We start from the raw sequence: 20,000 nt of genomic DNA, 5'->3' as shown, positions 1-20,000 counted from the left end.
GCTGAGAAGGAGCTCTAGTGCCAGAATCAAAGAACCACAGTGGAAGATTGATAAGGGAGGATGTTTAAAAGACGAACAAGAGTTAAGGAGTGAGACGTCAAGGGGTTTGCAGCGGCTGGGAATGCATCAGTGACGATGTAAGAAACAAAATGTGAGTGTGAGAGACGCTGAAGGGAGGAAAAGGAGATTGTGAAGGGCCAAAATAAAGAATAGGGAGAGGAAGTAATCTCAGCTTGTCAACTCTTCCCTGAGGGTATTATTCATCACTATGGACAGTGTGTATGCATGTGTGCATTTACGTGGGGGGTCATAGTCCACACTCATTGCCTGTGGGTTGGACACCAAGGGAAAGAAGAGACAAAGTTTTGTTTGGTTGAAGAGATGAAAGTCATGTCTTAGAGCATCTGTGTGTCTGGTGATTGTGTATGAGTGGTGGAAACACCAATGACTGATGGCGACAGCGGGACTCCAATGGAAAGAGTGGAGGAGGCAGGAACAGCTGAAGATGCTAGAACTGTTCCTCCCTCCTTCCGTCTTTCCACTTTTCCAGGCATTGAGGAAAGTTGGCTTTACACAACATAAATAAAAAATTGAGGTACAATAAAACAAGCCCGTCCCAACTGTTCCTACACGCTTGTATCTGCATTTTTCTCATCTTACATTTCATACATGTCTGTACTGGTAAAGCTAGACATGGCTTAATTAGCATGGGAATAAATCATAACGAGGAGCCTTTAAGATGCTGCAGCAAAGATGAAAGGAGAATAAAAGATGTAATTCTCATAATAACCTTCCTGTAAGCCAAAGTGTTTCATTGCAACAATAAACAACCACTAGTGCACGCACAAGCACGAATACACATGCACATAAGCAAACATACTGTACTTAGACTTGTTGATTATCCCGCTAAGCTCCGTTCTGCTTACCCTGCAGGCGCCTTGATGCTAACCTGCTGTCTGAGGTTCCGGCTGGGGCCTTTAGAGGGGTTCGCTCCCTGAGACACCTGTGGTTGGATGACAACTCCCTAACAGAGATCCCAGTGACGGCCCTGGACTCTCTGCCCTCCCTGCAGGCCATGACGCTGGCCCTCAACCAGATCACACACATCCCAGATTACGCATTCACCAACCTCACCGCCCTTGTCGTATTGTAAGTGACATCTTAATTTGTTTACTTAAAACTCTCCTGAGTCTGGGTTTCTCAACTTACAAGAAAAAATGATTTGTTTCCGTAGAATTAGAACGGGGCAGTGTTGATTACAGTGTGGAAATGTTTTGAGACAGTAATTTCTGATTTGTTGAAAAATATTTGTGGCCTTATTCCAGGCACCTCCATAACAACCAAATCAAGAGCATGGGCGCGAGATGTTTTGAAGGTTTACACAGTCTAGAGACACTGTGAGTATTGCACAAACATGCACGCACGCACACACACACACACGCACACACTCACACACACAAACAGAGGGTCTTTCTTCCTCAATATATTAGTTAAAGTCAGACTGTGTCAAAGAAATGGACTGCTGGCCTTGTGTGAGGCAACCACAAGGTCCCTGCCATCTCTCTCACACACACGCACACACTTTTAAACGCAAGACATTTTTACTATCTTGCGCACGAACACAAGTGATTTAATTTAATAAGCCCAAATAAGTACCTCCTCTGTTTCCCCAAACACTGTGATGACAAAGTATCCGAAAGTATCAACATTCCTTCTGTATGGTCGTCTTTACCACAGTTATATTGTCTTAGAACAACTAAGATATATGAAGGACTTACTGAAATGTAACTCTTCAAAAAGGTAATTTAACTAAGAGCCACCAATTTACTCATGTTTTGTTTTGTTTGGTGTTGGAAAATCAAAAATTAATGTGTTCTTATGAATCTTATATACAAAATGTGCCAAAGAATACTGTAGGAGAAATTATGGAAGTGTAGCACTAAATCACAACTTCATAATGTTTAATGTCCTGGTAATTTCAGCAGGTCCTTGAACGTTGTTCAAAACCACAACCAAATGAACAACAGGAAAGTGAAAATGAAAAGTTTCTCTTTGATTGCCTTGAAGTAACATCAAAAGATTCTTCTGCGTTTTGTAAAATATAATTGCTAATATAAGTGCTAAGCAGCGCTGAGGTCAAATATGGCTCAGCGTGGCTACAGGAGAGTTTTTGAGCATACGTGCCGTAGCTTCAATAACTCGATCCTAACCACACACCGCTATGGAAACCGGAGGAAACTGACAGCCTTGTGAAAGAAAGCGAGACAGTAAAACTGTGTCTCCTGCAAAATTCATGGTGGTCTGATGAAAACATAGTTACTGGCATGCTGCTTAACAACCTGTTGAAGTGTAAAAAAATCATGCGTTTCTTTTTATGAGCATGTGTGTGGGCACATGTGTGTGTGTGCAGATAAGCAAGTACTTCTGCTGTGCACTCACAAGCGTATGACCCGCTTAACACTCAACTTAAAAGCTATTATGCATGCTGGGAAATGTGAGGGAACAGGGTGTAAGTCAGGGGTGCCATGCTTAAGTGGATGAAGGGAAACTAGAGAATGAGAAAAAAATGGAGCTCTCTGGACCAGAATAGTGTGTGTTAAAGTGTTTTGGCCGTCAGCGGCGAGGAGAGACAGATGATTCAGCGGGTAAGACAACAGGTGTCATTGACGTGTGGATTGCACTGGTATGAGGGGTTAATCTCTCACAGCAGCCTCGCTTATGAGAAATATGAGAGACCATCTGCATCACTACAACCTTCCCCAACCCCTAGTGTGTACTATAAAATCATTACCACGAGGAGCCATCCAGGGGACTGCTGGAAAACATAACTGTGTATGCAAACAGACAGACAAACATTTCACAACATCCAAGGGGAAAAACACACATACCGTACATATCTAGAAGTACTTCATCAAAGGCATTTTTGCTGTCTACTTGAAAAGAATAAAAACAAATTAAGTTGGCTATGACTGAGTACTTTTAGATATCCTTTGACCTGGACGGCTAAGATTATTCAAAGACAGCACGCATACCCAGGAAGGTCTTAATATGGCAAAGGACACACCAGCGCCCTGAGCGGTTGGGGGGATAAGGTGCCTTATAAGCACCTGGCAGTGCCCAGGAGGTGAAGTAGCATCTCTCCAGCCACCAATCCATACTCCTTACTTTTCGGTCCATACGGGGACTTGAAGCAGTGATCCTTCGGTTCCCAACCCAACTCCCTACGAACGGAGCTACTGCCACCCCACAGGGTTTTGGCGATGATCGTGACAATGGAAAGCCACCATCATGATGCCACTCCCTCCGCGGGAGCTGGACAGGAAAATAACACCTGCGTCGGTCTTAAACTAGCAAAGACTCTTGCGCCGGGCTTTGCGCTGTGCCACACAGGGTGCAAGATAGGGTCCCTCAAGTTAAAGCAACTTTTTTCCCCTCACCGTATTAGCATGCATCAAGTCTGATGTCTTGTGGGTACGGGACGGTGTTATGTAGGATTTATGAATGTACGTTAGCGACAGTAGGCTAATTCAGGAGGATTTTTTATGTGAGCTAATATTGTGCATCTGTTCATGTGCGCTGCAAGAGTTATGTTTCTGTTTATTGAATGCGTTATTCAGAGCAAATACAACCGTGAATGTAGTTTACTCTCAGTAACGATGGTATGTTAGGTTATTACTGTCGCTATGTTAAAAGCAAATGTTCCACTGTACAGTTGTTACGCAGATCTCAGAGATCGTATTGAGATGATAGATAGCACCGTAGTTAAGTGAAAGCGGGTCAAGCTGTAATTTACTGCCCTTACCAGCAGGCGGCAGCATAGCCATGTAATACTGTCTATTTACATAGGGCATTTAAATGTATGTCTGATTGTTTCTATGTTAACTGTTAGCCCATAGTAGTAGACAGAGATATAGTAAAATAAAAAGTGCTTACCCCCATGACGATATCATTGTCCATCACGATGTTTTACTGTAAACATCGTCAACTGCCCATTTAGGGGACATCACCCAACCCTAGCACACTACTAGGGCTGGGCACTAAACATTGATACTTTTATGGCTCCGAACAAAATACTCCAATCCTAGGAGTATCGAAAAATTATTTATCTTTCGGTACCTAATTTCAGTACCTGTGTGCACCCGCACGCGCGCAGAGGTACAGACAGAGTAAACTTGAGCAAACCACTTCGGCTCTGCAGTTTTGTTGAAGTTACAGTGAGTCATGGCAATGCCGGAAAAAGTTGGTTCAAGTGTGGTTACAGTTATTCAAAACTTCACGCAGATAGCGTTTGCTCCAATATGCTAATAATGGCAAGGCAAAAGCGGTCACAATTCAACATTAGCCTGTACACAATCTCATGTGTTCATTTATTATTTATAATATGTTCATGTTGTAGCAAAAAGGTTTCTCTTTTTTGTTGTTAAATTTGGCCCAGTTGGGATTGATACCAATCTGAGTATCTGACTGTCGCACCCCTATCCAAAAGCACAACCACTGTTATTAATGTTACTCTGAGTGAGCAGATTTACCTGATTTGATTCACATTTAAGGTAGAAAATAGAAGTTTTGTGTTTAATGTATTTGTATTGATGTTGAAATGATTTTAAAATATATGGGATCAAAAAAATGTTAACGATGCCCAGCCCTACACACTACACACTTTTCCCATGTACACAAGCACATCTACAGTTCATTCTCATACACAGACAAGAATTTCAGTAAAACTTCTTTTCCTGCCACCTGCTGTGTCAACTATACTGTATCAGTAGTTGTTTTGATCCAGCGTTTCCTTGGAAACTAATCAGACACAGACCTAAATAATCAGGTCAGAGCAGCAAAGGACAAAGGTTAAATTCAAACTTCACACTCTACAGCTGTCAGCCTCTCAGAGCGGAAAGGAAACGGCTGCGCATACATATCCATTAAGGCACACGTTCTCACACACAGAAATACAGATTATCATACATGGTTGAACTATGAAAACCTCCATCATGCCTTGGCCTTTTTCAATAAGTTATGTAATCATGACTGATTATCTTACTGTCTCTCTCAGGGATTTAAACTACAATGATTTGCAGGAGTTCCCCGTGGCCATCAGGACACTGAATAAGCTTCAGGAACTGTGAGTACAGACATATAAACACACACACACACCTGCCTGACATGACTATCGTGGTTGAGTTATCCCAAGTAATCCCGTTAAGTGATTTTAATGTGGCACTCGGATACAATCTCTCTCACCCTAAGCAGGTGCGGGCTGCACACCCACGCACCCACTCGCCTGCACGTACACACACAAACCATGTTTTCTCTCAGCTTCAGCAGATGTTCCGCAGCGTGCATATGTGACAAAGATACAGCATATGTGTGCGTGTTTACATCTCATTTATCCAAAAATGTTTTTCAGCTGTGCAACGGCAGGTGCAACATGAGGACATATGACTTGCGCAAACACACACACACACACACACACACACACACACACACACACACACACATATATACACACACATACACACACAAAATCAAAAACATATTGATAAACTGTCTGACTAACAGTATGTTTTTATATTTTCAGGGGCTTCCATAACAACAATATCAAAGCCATCCCTGAGAGGGCCTTCGTGGGAAACCCTCAGCTCCAAACTCTGTGAGCTTAATGCTTAATGTGCACATATTGTTAGATAAACACATAATTTCTATTTCATGTCAACATCATGTACAGTGCAAGTCATTCCTCTAAACAAATTAATCTGAATATGTCCAAATCAATTTTCAATGTCTTTCTTACAGTCATTTCTATGAAAACCCCATCCAGTTTGTGGGAAAATCCGCTTTCCAGTTCTTACCTAAGTTGCACACACTGTAAGTATGCGGTCAGTAGGAACCATTCCAGTGAGTTAGCCCAAACACTGTTTAAATCATCCTCTGTCCCTAGCAGTGAGAGTTGAGTGGACATGTGTAATGGCCTACTGAATTATGTTGTGTTAGCCTATTGCTGTGCTCCGTGCTGATGTGGTAAGAGAGAGTGTGTTGTAAGAACATGTTGAATGGTGTGACTTATGATGTCTTGTGAGACAGCCAAAACAGCTTGTGTTGATGTTGGAGGAAAAGTATGATGGCTAAAATGAGCTGTTAGACAAGGTCTGTGTGTGTGTATGAGTGTGTGTGTGTGTGTGTGTGTGTGTGAGAGTAAGAGAGAGAGAGAGAGAGAGCGAGAAAGAGAGAGAGAGAGTTTTCTGACACTTTTCTCCCTGATGCTGCAGTTCCCTTAACGGGGCAACACAGATTCAAGAGTTTCCCGATCTGAAAGGAACCACCAGCCTGGAAATTTTGTGAGTTCTCTTTTACCCCCCCCCCCGCCCACTCACACAAACACACTACTACACACACGGAATTATATCACCACATACAACAGCAAAGACTGTGAGAAATTAGGTGGAGAGAGATAAGGATAAGCAGGAGCAAAAAAGAATAGATAAATAATGTGTGTGTTTTAGGATTCTAGGAGAGAAAAGGGCAGAACAGCACAATCAGAAAAGTGATATGGAAGGGTAAGCTAGTTATGCCAGCCGGTGATAGTTTTGGCAAACCTAAACAGCTCCCTGTCCGACCAAGTTAGACTCACAGGACTGGGGGATCCTTTTGCCTGCTTGCACTTCAACAATGACCTGAGGATTCTCCTTTTCTCTACAGGACGCTGACTCGAACTGGTCTCTCAGCCCTCCCTCTGGATCTATGTGAGCAGCTGCCTCGCCTCAGAGTGCTGTGAGTACACACATGGGGGGAGAGTAAGAGGTACAAAAACTGATACACAAAACCCAACTGTGGAGAGTTGTGCCCCCAAGCAATCATTTATACAATCACTGTGCTATGAAATCCAATCAGCTCCCACCCCCCAAGGAAATTATTGTCCTGCTATATTGCCTTGCTCACAGAGTCGACTGTTTTCCTGAAATAATCCTGTCACCCCTATAATTTCCCACGCTATAAATCCACAGATGGTCACTGTGTTTATGTGTGCCTTGTGTGTGTGTGCTTTTGCTTTCTGTATTGTTGAAGGGAGCTGTCCTACAACCAGATTGAGGCTCTGCCCAGCTTTTACCGTTGCTCTGCACTGCAAGAGATGTGAGTCTGCACACACATATGCATCAAAATGAAAGGTTTTATATGTTTCCCATCACTTTTTACATAGTTCTGTATGTATTCTTTACAACAGAGGGCTACAACACAACCAAATAAGAAGGATAGAGTCAAGCACCTTTCAGCAGCTCACCTCTCTAAGAGCACTGTAAGTCAACCTTTGTTGTACCTGTTCATTTTCTCCCACATGTCACACATTTATCATCCAGTGGTTCCCAACCTTGGGGTCAGGACTCCACCAAGGGGACACAAGGTATAACTGGGGTTTCATCAGATGATTAACAGGATAGGAGAGAACAAAAAAAATCTAATCCTTTTACAAATATTTTTCCTTTGAGCTTTTTTCTTGTGAAATACTAGTCTACCTGCTATGTACCTGTTGGTAAAGGATCGCCCCCTCCTGGTGAACAGGGTATTACATGGAAAAGTACTGTATGTGTAGTTCAGTGAGCGTTCTAAGTAAAATACCTGACCTGCATATGGTCTCCGTTTCTTCATTATTATAATGCCACGGAAATGACAGTGGCGACGAGGATGGGATATATTGACAACAGAGAGAAAACGGACCACGTCTAGTGATAGAGGATAAACATTCAGAAGAAAAGAAAAAGCCACGGATGGAAATAATCAAGTGAAGTGAGTTAGCGGTGCTACAGTGCTAGCATCGTGGGTTTTTTTCTCCAATTGGAAGCATTGGGGAATACAAGGAATCCGATTTTGAATCATATCTTGAACGTTTTGAACAGTGGATAATTGCAAACAAAACCTACTGACTAAAAGGTCAGTGCATTCGGGCGCCCAGATAGCTCAGTTGGTAGAGAGTGCGCCCATATACAGAGGTTTACTCCTTGACGCAGTGGGCCAGGGTTCAACTCCAACCTGCGGCCCTTTACTGCATGTCATTCCCCCTCTCTCTCCCCTTTCATGTCTTCATCTGTCCTGTCAAAAATAAAGGCCAAACTGCCCAAAAAATAATCTTACCTAACATCCCTGACCAAACCTAGCACTATGTCATACAAACTGCTCAGTAAAGCACTAACTGACCACTACAACCCAAAGCCAATGGTGATCACGGAGTGATTCCGATTTCAACGGACACCAGCAAGATGGAGTTAGTGTGGCCGAATACATAAGTGCACATAAACAACTTTCTACATGCTGTGAGTTTTCTGGATATTTGGATGAAGCTCGTAGGGACAGATTTGTATGTGGGCTGAGAACTGAAGCCATTCAGAGAAGGCTTTTGACAGATTATGGTTTAACTTTCAAGGCTGCTTGTGACATTGCAAGCTCAATGGATATGGTGTCTAAGACCACAGTGGAATTTTCAGAAAAACCAAACAAGGCGTCAGAGGTGCATAAAGTGTACAGCCAGAAAACAGGGCATGAGCAAACCAGGTGTACCAATCTAAGGGGTACCCAGCTGGATGGATCACTGGTGGACGCAAGTACACGGCCATGTTATCGATGCGGGGACAAACATGCCGCTAATGCCTGTAAATTTAAGACAGAAAAATGTCACCATTGTTCAAAACTGGGACACATTGGTGGCCATGAGTCTGAAGTGTTGCCGTTGCTGCAGCGCTAACAGTCTGTGTTTGATGAGGGACACGGTAAAATCCGTGAATTTAAAGCGCACATCAGAATCAAGACAGATGCTAAGCCAATATTAAAAAAAGCCAGACCCCTGTCCTATCCACAGATATATACAGATATATACGGGGTCCTATCCACAGACAACAGCCTTTGGAAAACTTACGCGAGGGACCCCAGGGCATCTGCCACATGAAAGCTTTAGCCAGAAGCTGCATATCGTGGCCTCAAATAGATAATGACATTGAAAACAGGGTACAGAGCTGCAGCGCTTGTCAGGCTGTAAGAAAAATGCCGAGTGTAGCACCACTGCACTGCTGGAAGTGGCCCACTTTAGTGTGGCAAAGGATCCATATTGACTTTGCTGAAAAAGACAAGCATCATTTCCTGGTGGTTGTAGATAGCCACTCAAAATGGTATGAGGGGTCCACGTGAGTGTAACGACAGTATCCAAAACAATTGAGGTCCTTTCGCAGTATGTTTGCATCTTATGGACTACCAGAGGAATGTGTGAGTGATAATGGACCTCAATTCACCTCAACAGGATTCCAACTGCTCCTGAGAAATAATGGAGTCAAGCAGACCTTGGTTGGCTTACCATCCTGCCTCGAATAAGGCAGCTGAGAGGTCGGTACAGACACTGAAGGCATCTTTGGTGAGGCAGGTGCTGAGTGTTGATCCTGCGGGCCACAAACCTTCACTACAGCATCGTCTGGCAAACTTTCTCCTGATGTACCGCAGTACACTACATTCTGTCACAGGCTGTATGCCAGCTAAATTGTTTTTGAAACGCAGACTGCAGACCCAATTCAGCCTTCTCAGACCAGACTGTGCCAGGTTGATGTAGATCCAGCAGGCCAAACAGAAAGCACACCAGAGGCCTTCCTCTATCCTGCAGGCCCTGTATGACGGTGATCGGGTTTAGGTGATACATTTCCATGAGGGGAATGAAAAATGGAGTACGGCCATAGTGGTGAAGCATCTGGGGCCGGAGACCTACCTCATTCATGACAAAGTTTGAGAGCACACTGCTCATATTGACCACGCGCTGTCGTCCAAAGAACCTGCAGATGCTGCCAGTGGATATTACCATGACTCGACCCGCTAGGCAAGAGCTCCCATCTTCAGTAATAAACTCACCTGAGACTCTAGGCGCAAATGAATGCATCGACATAGATCAAAGCATGACAACATATCACCCAAAAACATACAAACGCACTCAGGCACATGCACTTGCTACGGCACCTACAACATCGCAAACACCAGAGGCACCCCCAAGTATGACACCCACATCCAACCCGGAGCTATGACGATATCCACAGAGATACAACACTGCTTCTAAGAGACTGGACTGGTGTTGATCCATTTCAGTTAAAGGGTTTAGTAGGAAATGTTTTTAGCCTTGTGAAGTGAAATAGGTAACCAGGAATACATGTTGTTAAACAAGTTAAACAAAATAAGACATTGTTATTTCTGGTAGTATTTGAAAAAGATTTAGTTGCTAAAAGGGTGTTTAGTGTTATGTACCTGTTGGTAACCGATCATCCCCCTACTACTGAATGGGGTATTACATCGAAAAGTACTATATGTGTAACTCAGTGAGCGTTCTGACTCAGTAAAATACCTAATCTGCATACAGTCCCCATTTCTTTATTATATAATTTCAATTATATAACACTGCCTCTAAAACACATCGAAATGAAACAGGGTGCAGGGTAAATCAACCAAAGTATGATGAGATGTCACCAACAGACATGTCTTAAGAACATAAGGTTGCAAAGCATGGGTCAAGATCAAACTATGTAGACTTATGAGATATTTCTGACATCTAGTGGTGATCAAGCCACAACATTCAATGTGCAATTACAACTCATTTTAGTCACTTTCATTTCACTTTCATTCATTTTTATGTCAGGGATCTGAGCTGGAATATGATTGAGTGGATCCACTTGGATGCCTTTGCCTCGCTTCACTCTTTGATCAAACTGTGAGTAAACACATTCATTACTACCACTTAGACTCCTCTCCATTTTATCTGGTCCTTCTGAAGTGTCACTCTTCTCCCCTAGAAGGCACGCCGAATTTATGCATCTTTGATTAAAGTTAAGCTATGTGTCGGAGCCTTTGCCTTCTATAAACACTCCACTCTTGACTGTGTGTGCCACAGAAAAAGTGTTGAAGTGAGTCTATAAAGAACACTGATATGGATTTACTGATTGAAAAACCCCTCTGTGTGGCCAGGAGATTCATCTCTCTCTTCACTGTGTGAAGACAACAATGGTTGAAGTATGTGTATCTAAACAAGCAGATACACTTCATCTGACAGAAAGTGTTATCCGGAGGGAATCTGATAGAGCCTTGTCTGAACAGTTGTACATATAGAGACACCCATACTCTGTTTCTTTCTCAATTTATTTCTATCTCAGGGATTTGACTGAGAACCGTCTCAGCTCCCTACCTTTTGTTGGTTTGGGGGGTCTCACTCATCTCAAGCTGAGGGGAAACACAGAATTGTATGAGGCCTTCAGTCCTGATTACTTCCCCCGTATGAGGTAACACACAAACACACCATTATACATCCTTCTAGTTTTTCTTGGATAATGTTTACTTTGTGTTTTGTTTTTTTCATCCAAAACTTACATAAAGGGACAATTAAGATTTTTTCAAGAGGGGTTGTATAAGGTACTTATTCAAAGTCAGATTTACCCACAGGAGAAGACGGTCAGCATGCCTCCAATTTAGAGAAGCAGGCCGGAGTACTGACATGGAAGCTAAGCAATGTACTGCTGTGGACGGGCAAGCAGCAATATGTATTTTGACCACCTACAAAATCAATATTGGTTTAAGTGTACACTATATTTAGAATATTTTCATCACTTTACCTTCCCATCAGATAACTCTTTCCAACTGGGAAGTAACCAAATGAGGCAGTGGTAGATTTACCAAAAGCAGCCAAGGTTGACAAAAGCTTATTACACTATCTCCCTGCAAGCCAATCCTGAACTAAACTTCAACAATGAGGAAGCATTTGTCAGCAGCAAGTTAAATCTTGTTACAAAGATCACTGCAGGCCTGAAAAGGTGCAGCAAAAATGGAGTGATTTTCAAAGAAATAAGAGATGGCAAGTGATCATGTGCCAATGTCAGTTACTTTAGACCATCAAAACAGAACTCCTGTCAGCCATTTCAAAAGCATGTAAAGTTAATTTCTGTGTACAGCAATCTACAAAGAAGTCAGCTGATCCAGACTTTAGAAAACTGACTTTCATCTATGTGTTGCTTAAAGATGATGGGTAGTTTTTTTTAGATTTTTTTAATATGTACTTAGGAGCAGATTCATGAGCCCTTTGAAACATTATATAAATATCCAATGTTGTATGTAAAAGCTAAGCTAGTACAAGCTCACATTAAAATGAACATCACTTCTTAAACCCTCTGTTGTGGCATTGTTGTTTCTGATCTATTGTCAATACTGTTCCATCTGTTTGTTACAGGGTAATAGAGATGCCCTATGCCTACCAGTGCTGTGTGTATGGTTCTTGTGATAGCTACAAGCCAGAAGGCCAGTGGGACACAGAGCAGAGCAACACTGACGAGGACCTACACAGGAGGACTTTAGCCATGTACCCTATCCATGCTGACACACACTGTAAGAAATTACGCCATTACAATATCTGTGCGAGCATATATGCAGTAGAAAACACACATGGTACACACCCGGGGCACAGGATGGGGTAAAGTAATGGAAAGAAATCTGAGTGCCATATGTCTTTGCTCATTGATGAATTATTGACATAAGCCCACTTGAAATATGTCAGAGCATTGCTGAAACTACAGCTACCTGGCAACTGATGCACACTTTTACTTGAGTCTTGACCCCTCCACACATTCCTGTGGCAATCATAAAATTTAAACACCAATAAACCACAATTAAGTTGAAATTAAAACCATTAAACCTTCACCATTAAAGGGTTAGGGTTAGCCGATAATATACAATTGATGGGTGTACCAAAAGATACAATAACAAAAGATGACTGAACCATAACATATCACTGATTAAAGCATTCACTTTTAATTGTTAGAAAAACAGTCTTGATGATCAAATCCAATGTAAGTGCCAATTACGTTCTAAATGTTTTTTTTTTTTTTTTTTTACTTCATGTGGAAAAGAATGTTAGATCACCTTCTTTATCACAACAGTGTCACACACAATGTAACATACGTATACTGTGTACACTTACCCATGCAGAATAAGCTGTTATAGCTAACCCTGGCATTGCTTTATTTCAGATGACCCTGACCTGGAGGAGTTCCAACTGGAAATAGAGGAATCCAAACTACAGACCAGTGTCCAATGCACACCCACTCCAGGTAACGTGTATTGCACTTTCAGTGATGTGATCAAGCTGGCTTTCAGATTGTTTTGTCATAACTACAGTGTAAGGAATTCATGAGTCATGAATTCACTGTTTACAGTTCTACAGCTACAGCTGATGATTTGTGTTTGCAGGTCCTTTCCGTCCCTGTGACTCTCTGTTGGGCAGCTGGCTGGTTCGTTTGGGCTTGTGGTCCATCTCCTTGGTGTCTCTTCTGGGGAACTCCCTCCTGCTCCTCTCCCTCTTCGGCTCACCCGGCTACCTGTCACCTCTCCGTTTTACTGTGGCCTGCATGGGTGCTTCCAACCTGCTGACAGGTGTGTGTACGTGCACCCTAGCCCTTGTGGATGCTCTAACCCTGGGAGAGTTTGGTCACCACGGTGCCCGCTGGGAAGGGGGTCCTGGTTGTCAAGCGACGGGATGGGTCTGGGTGTTTGCATCTGAGGCAAGTGTGTTGCTCTTGACTCTGGCAGCTGTTCAGTGTGGCGTGAGTGTGACATGTGCCCGTGCCTATGGGAAGTCCCCATCTTTTGGGAGTGTGCGCACATGTGCACTTTTCTGCCTCACTCTCTCCCTCACTCTTGCTTCTCTCCCATTGGTAGGAGTTGGGGAGTACAGGTCCTCACCTTTCTGCCTTCCCTCACCTCTGCCACCCCCATCCTCTCGACTACCATCCACTCTGGGCTTTCCCTTGGCGCTCATTATGATGAACACCCTGTGCTTGCTTATAGTCACAGGATCATACATCCGCCTATACTGGGAGTTACTTCGGGGAGAGTGTGAGGGCCTGTGGGACTGCGCTATGATCAAACACGTTGCCTGGCTAATATTCACAAATGGCCTCCTCTATGTACCTGTAGCTTTTCTCTCCCTCTGCTCCCTCCTGGGTCTCCTCTCTCTGAGCGAGGAAGTGTTAAAATCAGTTCTCCTGCTTCTCCAGCCCCTGCCTGCCTGCCTCAACCCCCTCCTCTTCCTCCTCTTCACACGAGACCACTCACAGTTTTTCTTCTGGCCTCACCCCAAAGCGCGACCACAGCTACGCCGAGATCGCACCCTGGACTCGCTGGTTTCTGTGGAAACAGAAAAGAGCTCCTGCTCCGATTCGTCGACACAGGTATCACTCGCGGATGCCGACGCCCTTTACAGTGGGGGGTCCTCTCTCCAACCCCGACTGGATACAATCAGATTTTCCCACTGCTCCTCTACTTCCTCTGTTCCTCTCATCCCTTGCCAGATACCCACTCCCACAGCCAAAGATAGAGACAGAGTGACTGGAGGAGGGAGCCTGAATGACAATGAATGTCTGAAGAGTTTGGATCAAGATGTGATTTATAACACTTGTCCTCTGTATCACTCTACCATGACTCCCTCTCTGAACTCACCGCCATGAGTCACCAAGCTAGCTGTCTGAATAGCTGGGACACTATGGACACTTAAAAGGACCACCATCAAACAGCAGCAGCAAGACCAGCTCTGGGGTTCAATCCTCAAGCATCTCAGAATGAGTCCACACAGACTGTAGAGTACTTAAGGGAAGTCTATGAGAACACAACAAGGTGCCTCTGAAAATTAAGAGTGAAACTAAAAGTTCCATTCACAGTTAAGACTATTAAAAGGAACACCACAATACATGTCTGTTAAAATAAAGGATAAGTTCAGACACTACCCAGTGGACTGCTTCAGTCATGGACTCACATGACAAAAAAAAAGCTCCAATAAAAGCTGTTAACTACATGAAAATCTAAGCATCAGACAAATCAATGGTTTAACCAGGGGGAATATATTTAGAACCAGTAGAACTTTAAGTGTAAATGTTTATACTGAAATGTGATCATGAGACATGCAGCTTAGAGCTTACAGATTGTTTGGTTATATTTTAAGTGGAGTTATCTTATTTGTTTTTGTAATGTTTTTTTTTTAAATGTAAGTTCAACCCTATTGCTAAAGGTCAGTTTCAAAGAAAAGGAGTCATTATCAGACACACCGGGACTTTTTTTTTTTTTTAACCAGAGTAAGCTAACATTTTTCATTCACAGAAATGTTATTCAGATATTTTTCTTTGCAATTGTGTAATATCTGTTATGAGAATGTTTATCTAGCAAAAAAATGCAACAGGTAACAGATCACACAGTTTCAAATAGTTTACATGATTTTGTCTCAAATATGCAAATCTGCCCAACCATCAGTAAGCAGTTATACAGACTTAATGGGATCTAGCTATCTTTCTACAGACATTAAAGTAGGCTAGCGATATGTACAATGTAACTACCTCTGAACTAGCATGGTATTGACTCACTACAGCCTTATGATGTCTGTCTCCCTTTTTATATAATAAACAGCAAATATATAATTTTATATTAAAAAATTAAATCCTTAGTTTGTCAAATAAACTTGCTATTTAGGATGTACATACTTTGTATACAACTGGTAAGCATATGTTTGAATAAAATTATTATCTTCATACTGTATACACCCTCAACCACTGTGCTTCTGCTACTACTGTGAAACACACCTTCACATCACGCAAGTCGTGGTATTGTACGTAATACATAAATTAGTTTAATCAATTAATGTTTAAAATAAACTTTAATATCACAAAAGAAACATTATAATTATGCATATAAATATGTTGGCATTTCTGGATTAAGATGAGTAGTGCATACATAGAAAAAGGAAGTAGGTACAGTATAAGCACTAAATTAAAAAGTAGCTGCCTTGTATAAGGCATGGTGGCTTTGGAGAATAGAGACCTTTGGCTCTAATAAGCAAGATAGAAACTACACACAGGTTTTCTTTGCTGGTTCCTCTGCCTCCTGCTGTGCCTCTCTTTTGCGACATGAAGCTTTTTGATCTGGAGTATTTTCTTTGTTGGTCTCCACGACTCCCTGAACAACAGATACAAACTATTTTAGATAATGATAGTATTGCCCATAAATACTCCTACACATCCCTAAACTGAGAATTATGAAATTTGGGGGTCACATTTTAATAATAAAACAGGATGCGTTGCTTTGTTAACATTCTATCAAGGGGCCACACCTCCACCTTGTGGGCAAAATATATCACTACTCAGAGCTAGTACGATTAACAGACATTACAGCGCTGTGGAGCAAGTGACAATAATCATGTCACCCACTAGGAATAAAGGAGCCTACCCGAGGTCAGTATATAATAACATTAAAAAGGTTTAAAAAAATAAATAAATAAATAAACTGTTGCAATCATGAACAACAGTAAATATGTTACAACTGCTTCACCTATAGACCAGAGAGACTTACCGTGTTCTTCTGAACAGCGTGTTCTTGTGTCCACTTCCTGGCCTTCTCCGTGAACAGCTGTTTGTTGTACTTGAACTCTGATGACTGCATTCAAAAAATGTAAACGTCTCTTTGCATGTGTATACGGCGGAGATACACAATTGGATCACAGTATCACAATTCAGATGCTCTCTACTGCAATTTTAAGACAGCGAGAGGCTGCATTTTTGTGACAAGAGGTCAAGGTGTTTCAGACTGATATCTAAAGTTATCCTGGCATTTAGAAAAATGTCTGGCTTACAATAAAAATGCATACTGAAAAGAGTATTTGAACCATAGTGTTATTAAGTTCTCAGCCATTCAAAAAAAAGGGGTTTTGCAAAAGCCCTTTTGTCACACATATTTGTATTAGAATATTCACAAAAACAAGTAAAACCACCACACTGTTAATGTGTGTCAGAGCCATGCTATTCTAGCAGATATGATTAGTATGATATCTGTGAATGCAAGATTGTGTGAGACTCACTATATCGGCCATAAGTGGGTCATCTGGATTGGGCTCAGCCATGAGCAGCTGAATGGAGGTGAGGACTGTAGAGATGTTTAGAGATGGCTTCCAGGCACCCTGAATAATAATAATAAAAAAATTATTAATAAGTTTGACAGCAGACAAACAAAACCAGATAATGCATGTGAATCATAAACAACTTCCAACTGTAATACGTTTCAACCTTTGGCGGGAGTTTGAGGGCATCATGGCAGATACGTCCCGAATTGTCAATGTTTGGGTGGTAGACGGGGGTCAAGAATCGCATCTTGGGAGGCTCAAATGGGTACCTACGAGAAGAAGACAGCAGGACAGTCATACTTGACTGCAGTTATGTGTTTACAGAGAACATATCAATGTTAAAACGTTGAGATAATGCACCTCTCCGGGACCTTGATCTCCAAGGAGAAGAGTCCACCTTCATATGGGGTCCCTGTTCCACCCACTATCTCTGTAAACCAGAGCAAGACAACGAGAATACATGGTTGATCAAATAGAGAAACCAGATATTTAATTTCTCACATGTGGTATATTCCTGAGAAATGCAGTAGTATGCTGAGAATACTTACGTGCCTGCAGGTCGTCTACCCGTTCCTCGGTCTGCCAGCACGTTATTCCAGGAGGTGGCTCCGTGCTCAGCATCTGAAGTTCACGCTTCAAACGGGAAGCCCTCTGCATTCTGCAGAGCGGAGAATGGAGTGGACGGAAACGAGTCCTGATTAATGCAACACAAACGAACAGGTGATATTGGTACCTCGTGTATTCATGTAAGCCTAATATTTGACAGAACAGACCTACCAGAAAGAAAATATGCACTTGCTTTACAAAGTTACATTGCGTTTCATTTAGCTAGCTGACGCTTTTATCCAAGGCGACTTCCAGTTACGTAACGTTAGCTAGCCAAGTTAGCTCTAACGTTAGAAGATCAATCATGTGACTACGGAAAAACTCTTAGTAGTAGGCGATGTCTTTTAAAGTCCAATAACCACACCGTAGTCAAAATAAAATATTGTTCACTTGATATTAAATCACTTACTTTTCTCTAGCAATTGTCGTTCACTCCACAGCCGCGTTTACAACTCTACTTCACGCTTTTTACTTCACAACTAGCTAGCTGTGCCCGAGAGGACCTGAACTCTGTTTTGGATTTCCCTCGCCCTACGTCATCAGCTCCGCCCGCGTTCAACTTCTTCTTCCGTTTAATCGGCGATGTTCCGCTAGCCGGAGCACGATCGCCACCTACGGTTGAATCGCTTGTGTTAGATAAAGACAGAGATTACTATAGCAGGGCTGCCAACTTTTCCAAAAACCTTGGAGTGAGATTTGGGGGGGGCCGACCCATATTTTGCCGCGTACAAAGCAATTTCTTTTGGTCTTTATCCTTTAGGGTTTAAATTGGGATTTGGTATATGTGGGTGGATGGGGGACTCCCTAGGGGGGTCTGGGGGTATGCCCCCCCAGGGAAAAAATTTGAAAAATAACCATTAAATGGCACTTTCTGGAGAGTTTTTTGCAAAAAAAATGGAGAAATCAAGTCTTACATGATATGTGCAAAACTGTAGGGTTAGGAGCCTTTGTGTTGTTGTATCAACGGTTTTAGGCATTCAGCATTTACATTATTACCTTCTTCTGATATAAGAACTGACCCACACACATGTGCCAAACATAATGACCACATGAAGAGACAGTAGCATATGTCAGCACAGCTGAGAAGATTTGGTCTGTGGGGAACAGGTCCAGGGGTCCCTGGTGTAGGGACCAGGGACCCAAAGTTAAATTAATGTTGAGGGATCAACTAAGACCACTGAATTCTAAGAATGAAAACCACTGAGTTACATAAATTCTAATCCTTAAACCTTTGTGCCATTGTTCAGTAAGTTTGGCCTCATCCTCTGGCCCCACTTACTGTTTTTACTTTTTTGTGAAAATAAAGACTATTTGTTCATTTTAAAAAACATCATTAATTATTTACAGTTACATTAGAATGCGAGGTTGAGATGCACAATAGTGGCCCAACGTTGCAGTATCGTATATATATATATATATATATATATATATAATAATTATATATATAATATATTATTATAGTATAATGGCTAGTAGCTCAGGTGTGTTTCACCAGATTTCTGCTCATATTTACAACTTTGTGCACATAACTCCTCCATCTCTGTGTCCGAGATGTGGAGAGTTGTAATATAGTCTGCTGTGCATGTCATTCCTCCGCTGATATGGTGGATCTCATTCAGACCGTCTGACAGACGCAGAGGCCCATTTGGGTCTCTGGTCTCTGACAGAGTTTAGAGGTGGCCGTACGCTGCTCTTTATCGGAGGACTACACGGATGCAACGCCTCACTGCCCCCAGCAGAGCGAGTCCACTACAATGAACTGAAGTTGCTACACTACCAGCCGCGCTGCTCACCTCCATCTTTACAGAGAGAGTGGACACGAAGCGCCGGACGGTCTGTGATAATCAGAGCTCATACCTGAAGCGCCGGACGGGTCTGTAATACTCAGAGCACATACTTGAAGCCGGGGAAATGCACCTGGGATGGCTCGTGAAAAAAATGTTCTCATTTTGCGACAATTTGAAAATTCCACAGACAGGGAGCGCTCTTGAAGCCCCTCACAGTCTCTGAAAGCACAACTAGTCGATCACAAGTGGCTCAACAGGTAAAAACATAGATAAACTCATCTTTCAGAAATTTGACCGACCGGGTTGACACTTCAGCGTGAGAAATCGGGGGTGTGGCGTGTGCGCGTGTGAAACCAGTCAAATGCGTGTGTCTCACGGCCAATGCGTGAGAGTTGGCAGCCCTGCTATAGAGTTGATTTAGAATAAAGTTTGAACATGAAACGGTGGCGCCTGACCTGTTGGATATGCTTGTAAAAACATTCCTGTATATATATCATATATCAAACAAATATCAATATAAGCACACATAATGTATTGTTACACCTTCTAGTTCTGTTCCAGCAAAAAATTACAGATTAACACATTCCCTCCATTCATCAGATTGTCTCAAAACCTTATGCTATCCTTCACAAAAGGCATTTGAACACATACAATTCATTGTGACTACTTTC

The 20,000-nt window shown here is 42.4% G+C and overlaps 3 protein-coding genes across 6 annotated transcripts in view; 2 read left to right on the top strand and 1 right to left on the bottom strand.

The window, feature by feature from the left end:
• The window catches only part of lgr6 (leucine-rich repeat containing G protein-coupled receptor 6), a 41,222-nt gene extending 25,641 nt beyond the window's left edge, over positions 1 to 15,581 (top strand). The window contains exons 5-18 of the mRNA XM_032520717.1: positions 934 to 1,149; positions 1,326 to 1,397; positions 5,054 to 5,122; positions 5,579 to 5,650; positions 5,794 to 5,865; positions 6,267 to 6,335; positions 6,697 to 6,768; positions 7,063 to 7,128; positions 7,220 to 7,291; positions 10,652 to 10,723; positions 11,163 to 11,288; positions 12,230 to 12,384; positions 13,026 to 13,106; positions 13,246 to 15,581. Coding sequence (XP_032376608.1) covers positions 934 to 1,149; positions 1,326 to 1,397; positions 5,054 to 5,122; positions 5,579 to 5,650; positions 5,794 to 5,865; positions 6,267 to 6,335; positions 6,697 to 6,768; positions 7,063 to 7,128; positions 7,220 to 7,291; positions 10,652 to 10,723; positions 11,163 to 11,288; positions 12,230 to 12,384; positions 13,026 to 13,106; positions 13,246 to 14,501 — 2,470 coding nt within the window. The 3' untranslated portion in view covers positions 14,502 to 15,581. The remainder of the gene's footprint in view (positions 1 to 933; positions 1,150 to 1,325; positions 1,398 to 5,053; positions 5,123 to 5,578; positions 5,651 to 5,793; positions 5,866 to 6,266; positions 6,336 to 6,696; positions 6,769 to 7,062; positions 7,129 to 7,219; positions 7,292 to 10,651; positions 10,724 to 11,162; positions 11,289 to 12,229; positions 12,385 to 13,025; positions 13,107 to 13,245) is intronic.
• The window catches only part of LOC116692455 (rho-related GTP-binding protein RhoA-C), a 732,216-nt gene that overhangs the window by 388,495 nt on the left and 323,721 nt on the right, over positions 1 to 20,000 (top strand). The gene's annotated exons all lie outside the window — the stretch shown is intronic.
• ube2t (ubiquitin-conjugating enzyme E2T (putative)) overlaps positions 15,202 to 20,000 on the bottom strand; it is a 14,731-nt gene continuing 9,932 nt past the window's right edge. Inside the window, exons 2-9 of one of the 4 annotated variants that reach the window (XM_032520783.1) lie at positions 18,001 to 18,006; positions 17,952 to 17,955; positions 17,485 to 17,594; positions 17,297 to 17,366; positions 17,100 to 17,205; positions 16,895 to 16,993; positions 16,390 to 16,473; positions 15,202 to 15,996 (exon numbers count right to left, since the gene is read on the bottom strand). In XM_032520783.1, the coding sequence (XP_032376674.1) occupies positions 15,889 to 15,996; positions 16,390 to 16,473; positions 16,895 to 16,993; positions 17,100 to 17,205; positions 17,297 to 17,366; positions 17,485 to 17,593 (576 nt within the window). In that variant the 5' untranslated portion in view covers position 17,594; positions 17,952 to 17,955; positions 18,001 to 18,006 and the 3' untranslated portion in view covers positions 15,202 to 15,888. Of the gene's footprint in view, positions 15,997 to 16,389; positions 16,474 to 16,894; positions 16,994 to 17,099; positions 17,206 to 17,296; positions 17,367 to 17,484; positions 17,631 to 17,951; positions 18,154 to 20,000 lie in introns of those variants that run through there. The other 3 variants (XM_032520785.1, XM_032520782.1, XM_032520781.1) reach the window with 3 other exon arrangements.

This window comes from Etheostoma spectabile, chromosome 7 (assembly GCF_008692095.1).
Source record: "Etheostoma spectabile isolate EspeVRDwgs_2016 chromosome 7, UIUC_Espe_1.0, whole genome shotgun sequence".
NCBI classification, from domain to species: domain Eukaryota; kingdom Metazoa; phylum Chordata; class Actinopteri; order Perciformes; family Percidae; genus Etheostoma; species Etheostoma spectabile.
This window is presented reverse-complemented; position numbering and strand designations above follow the sequence as displayed.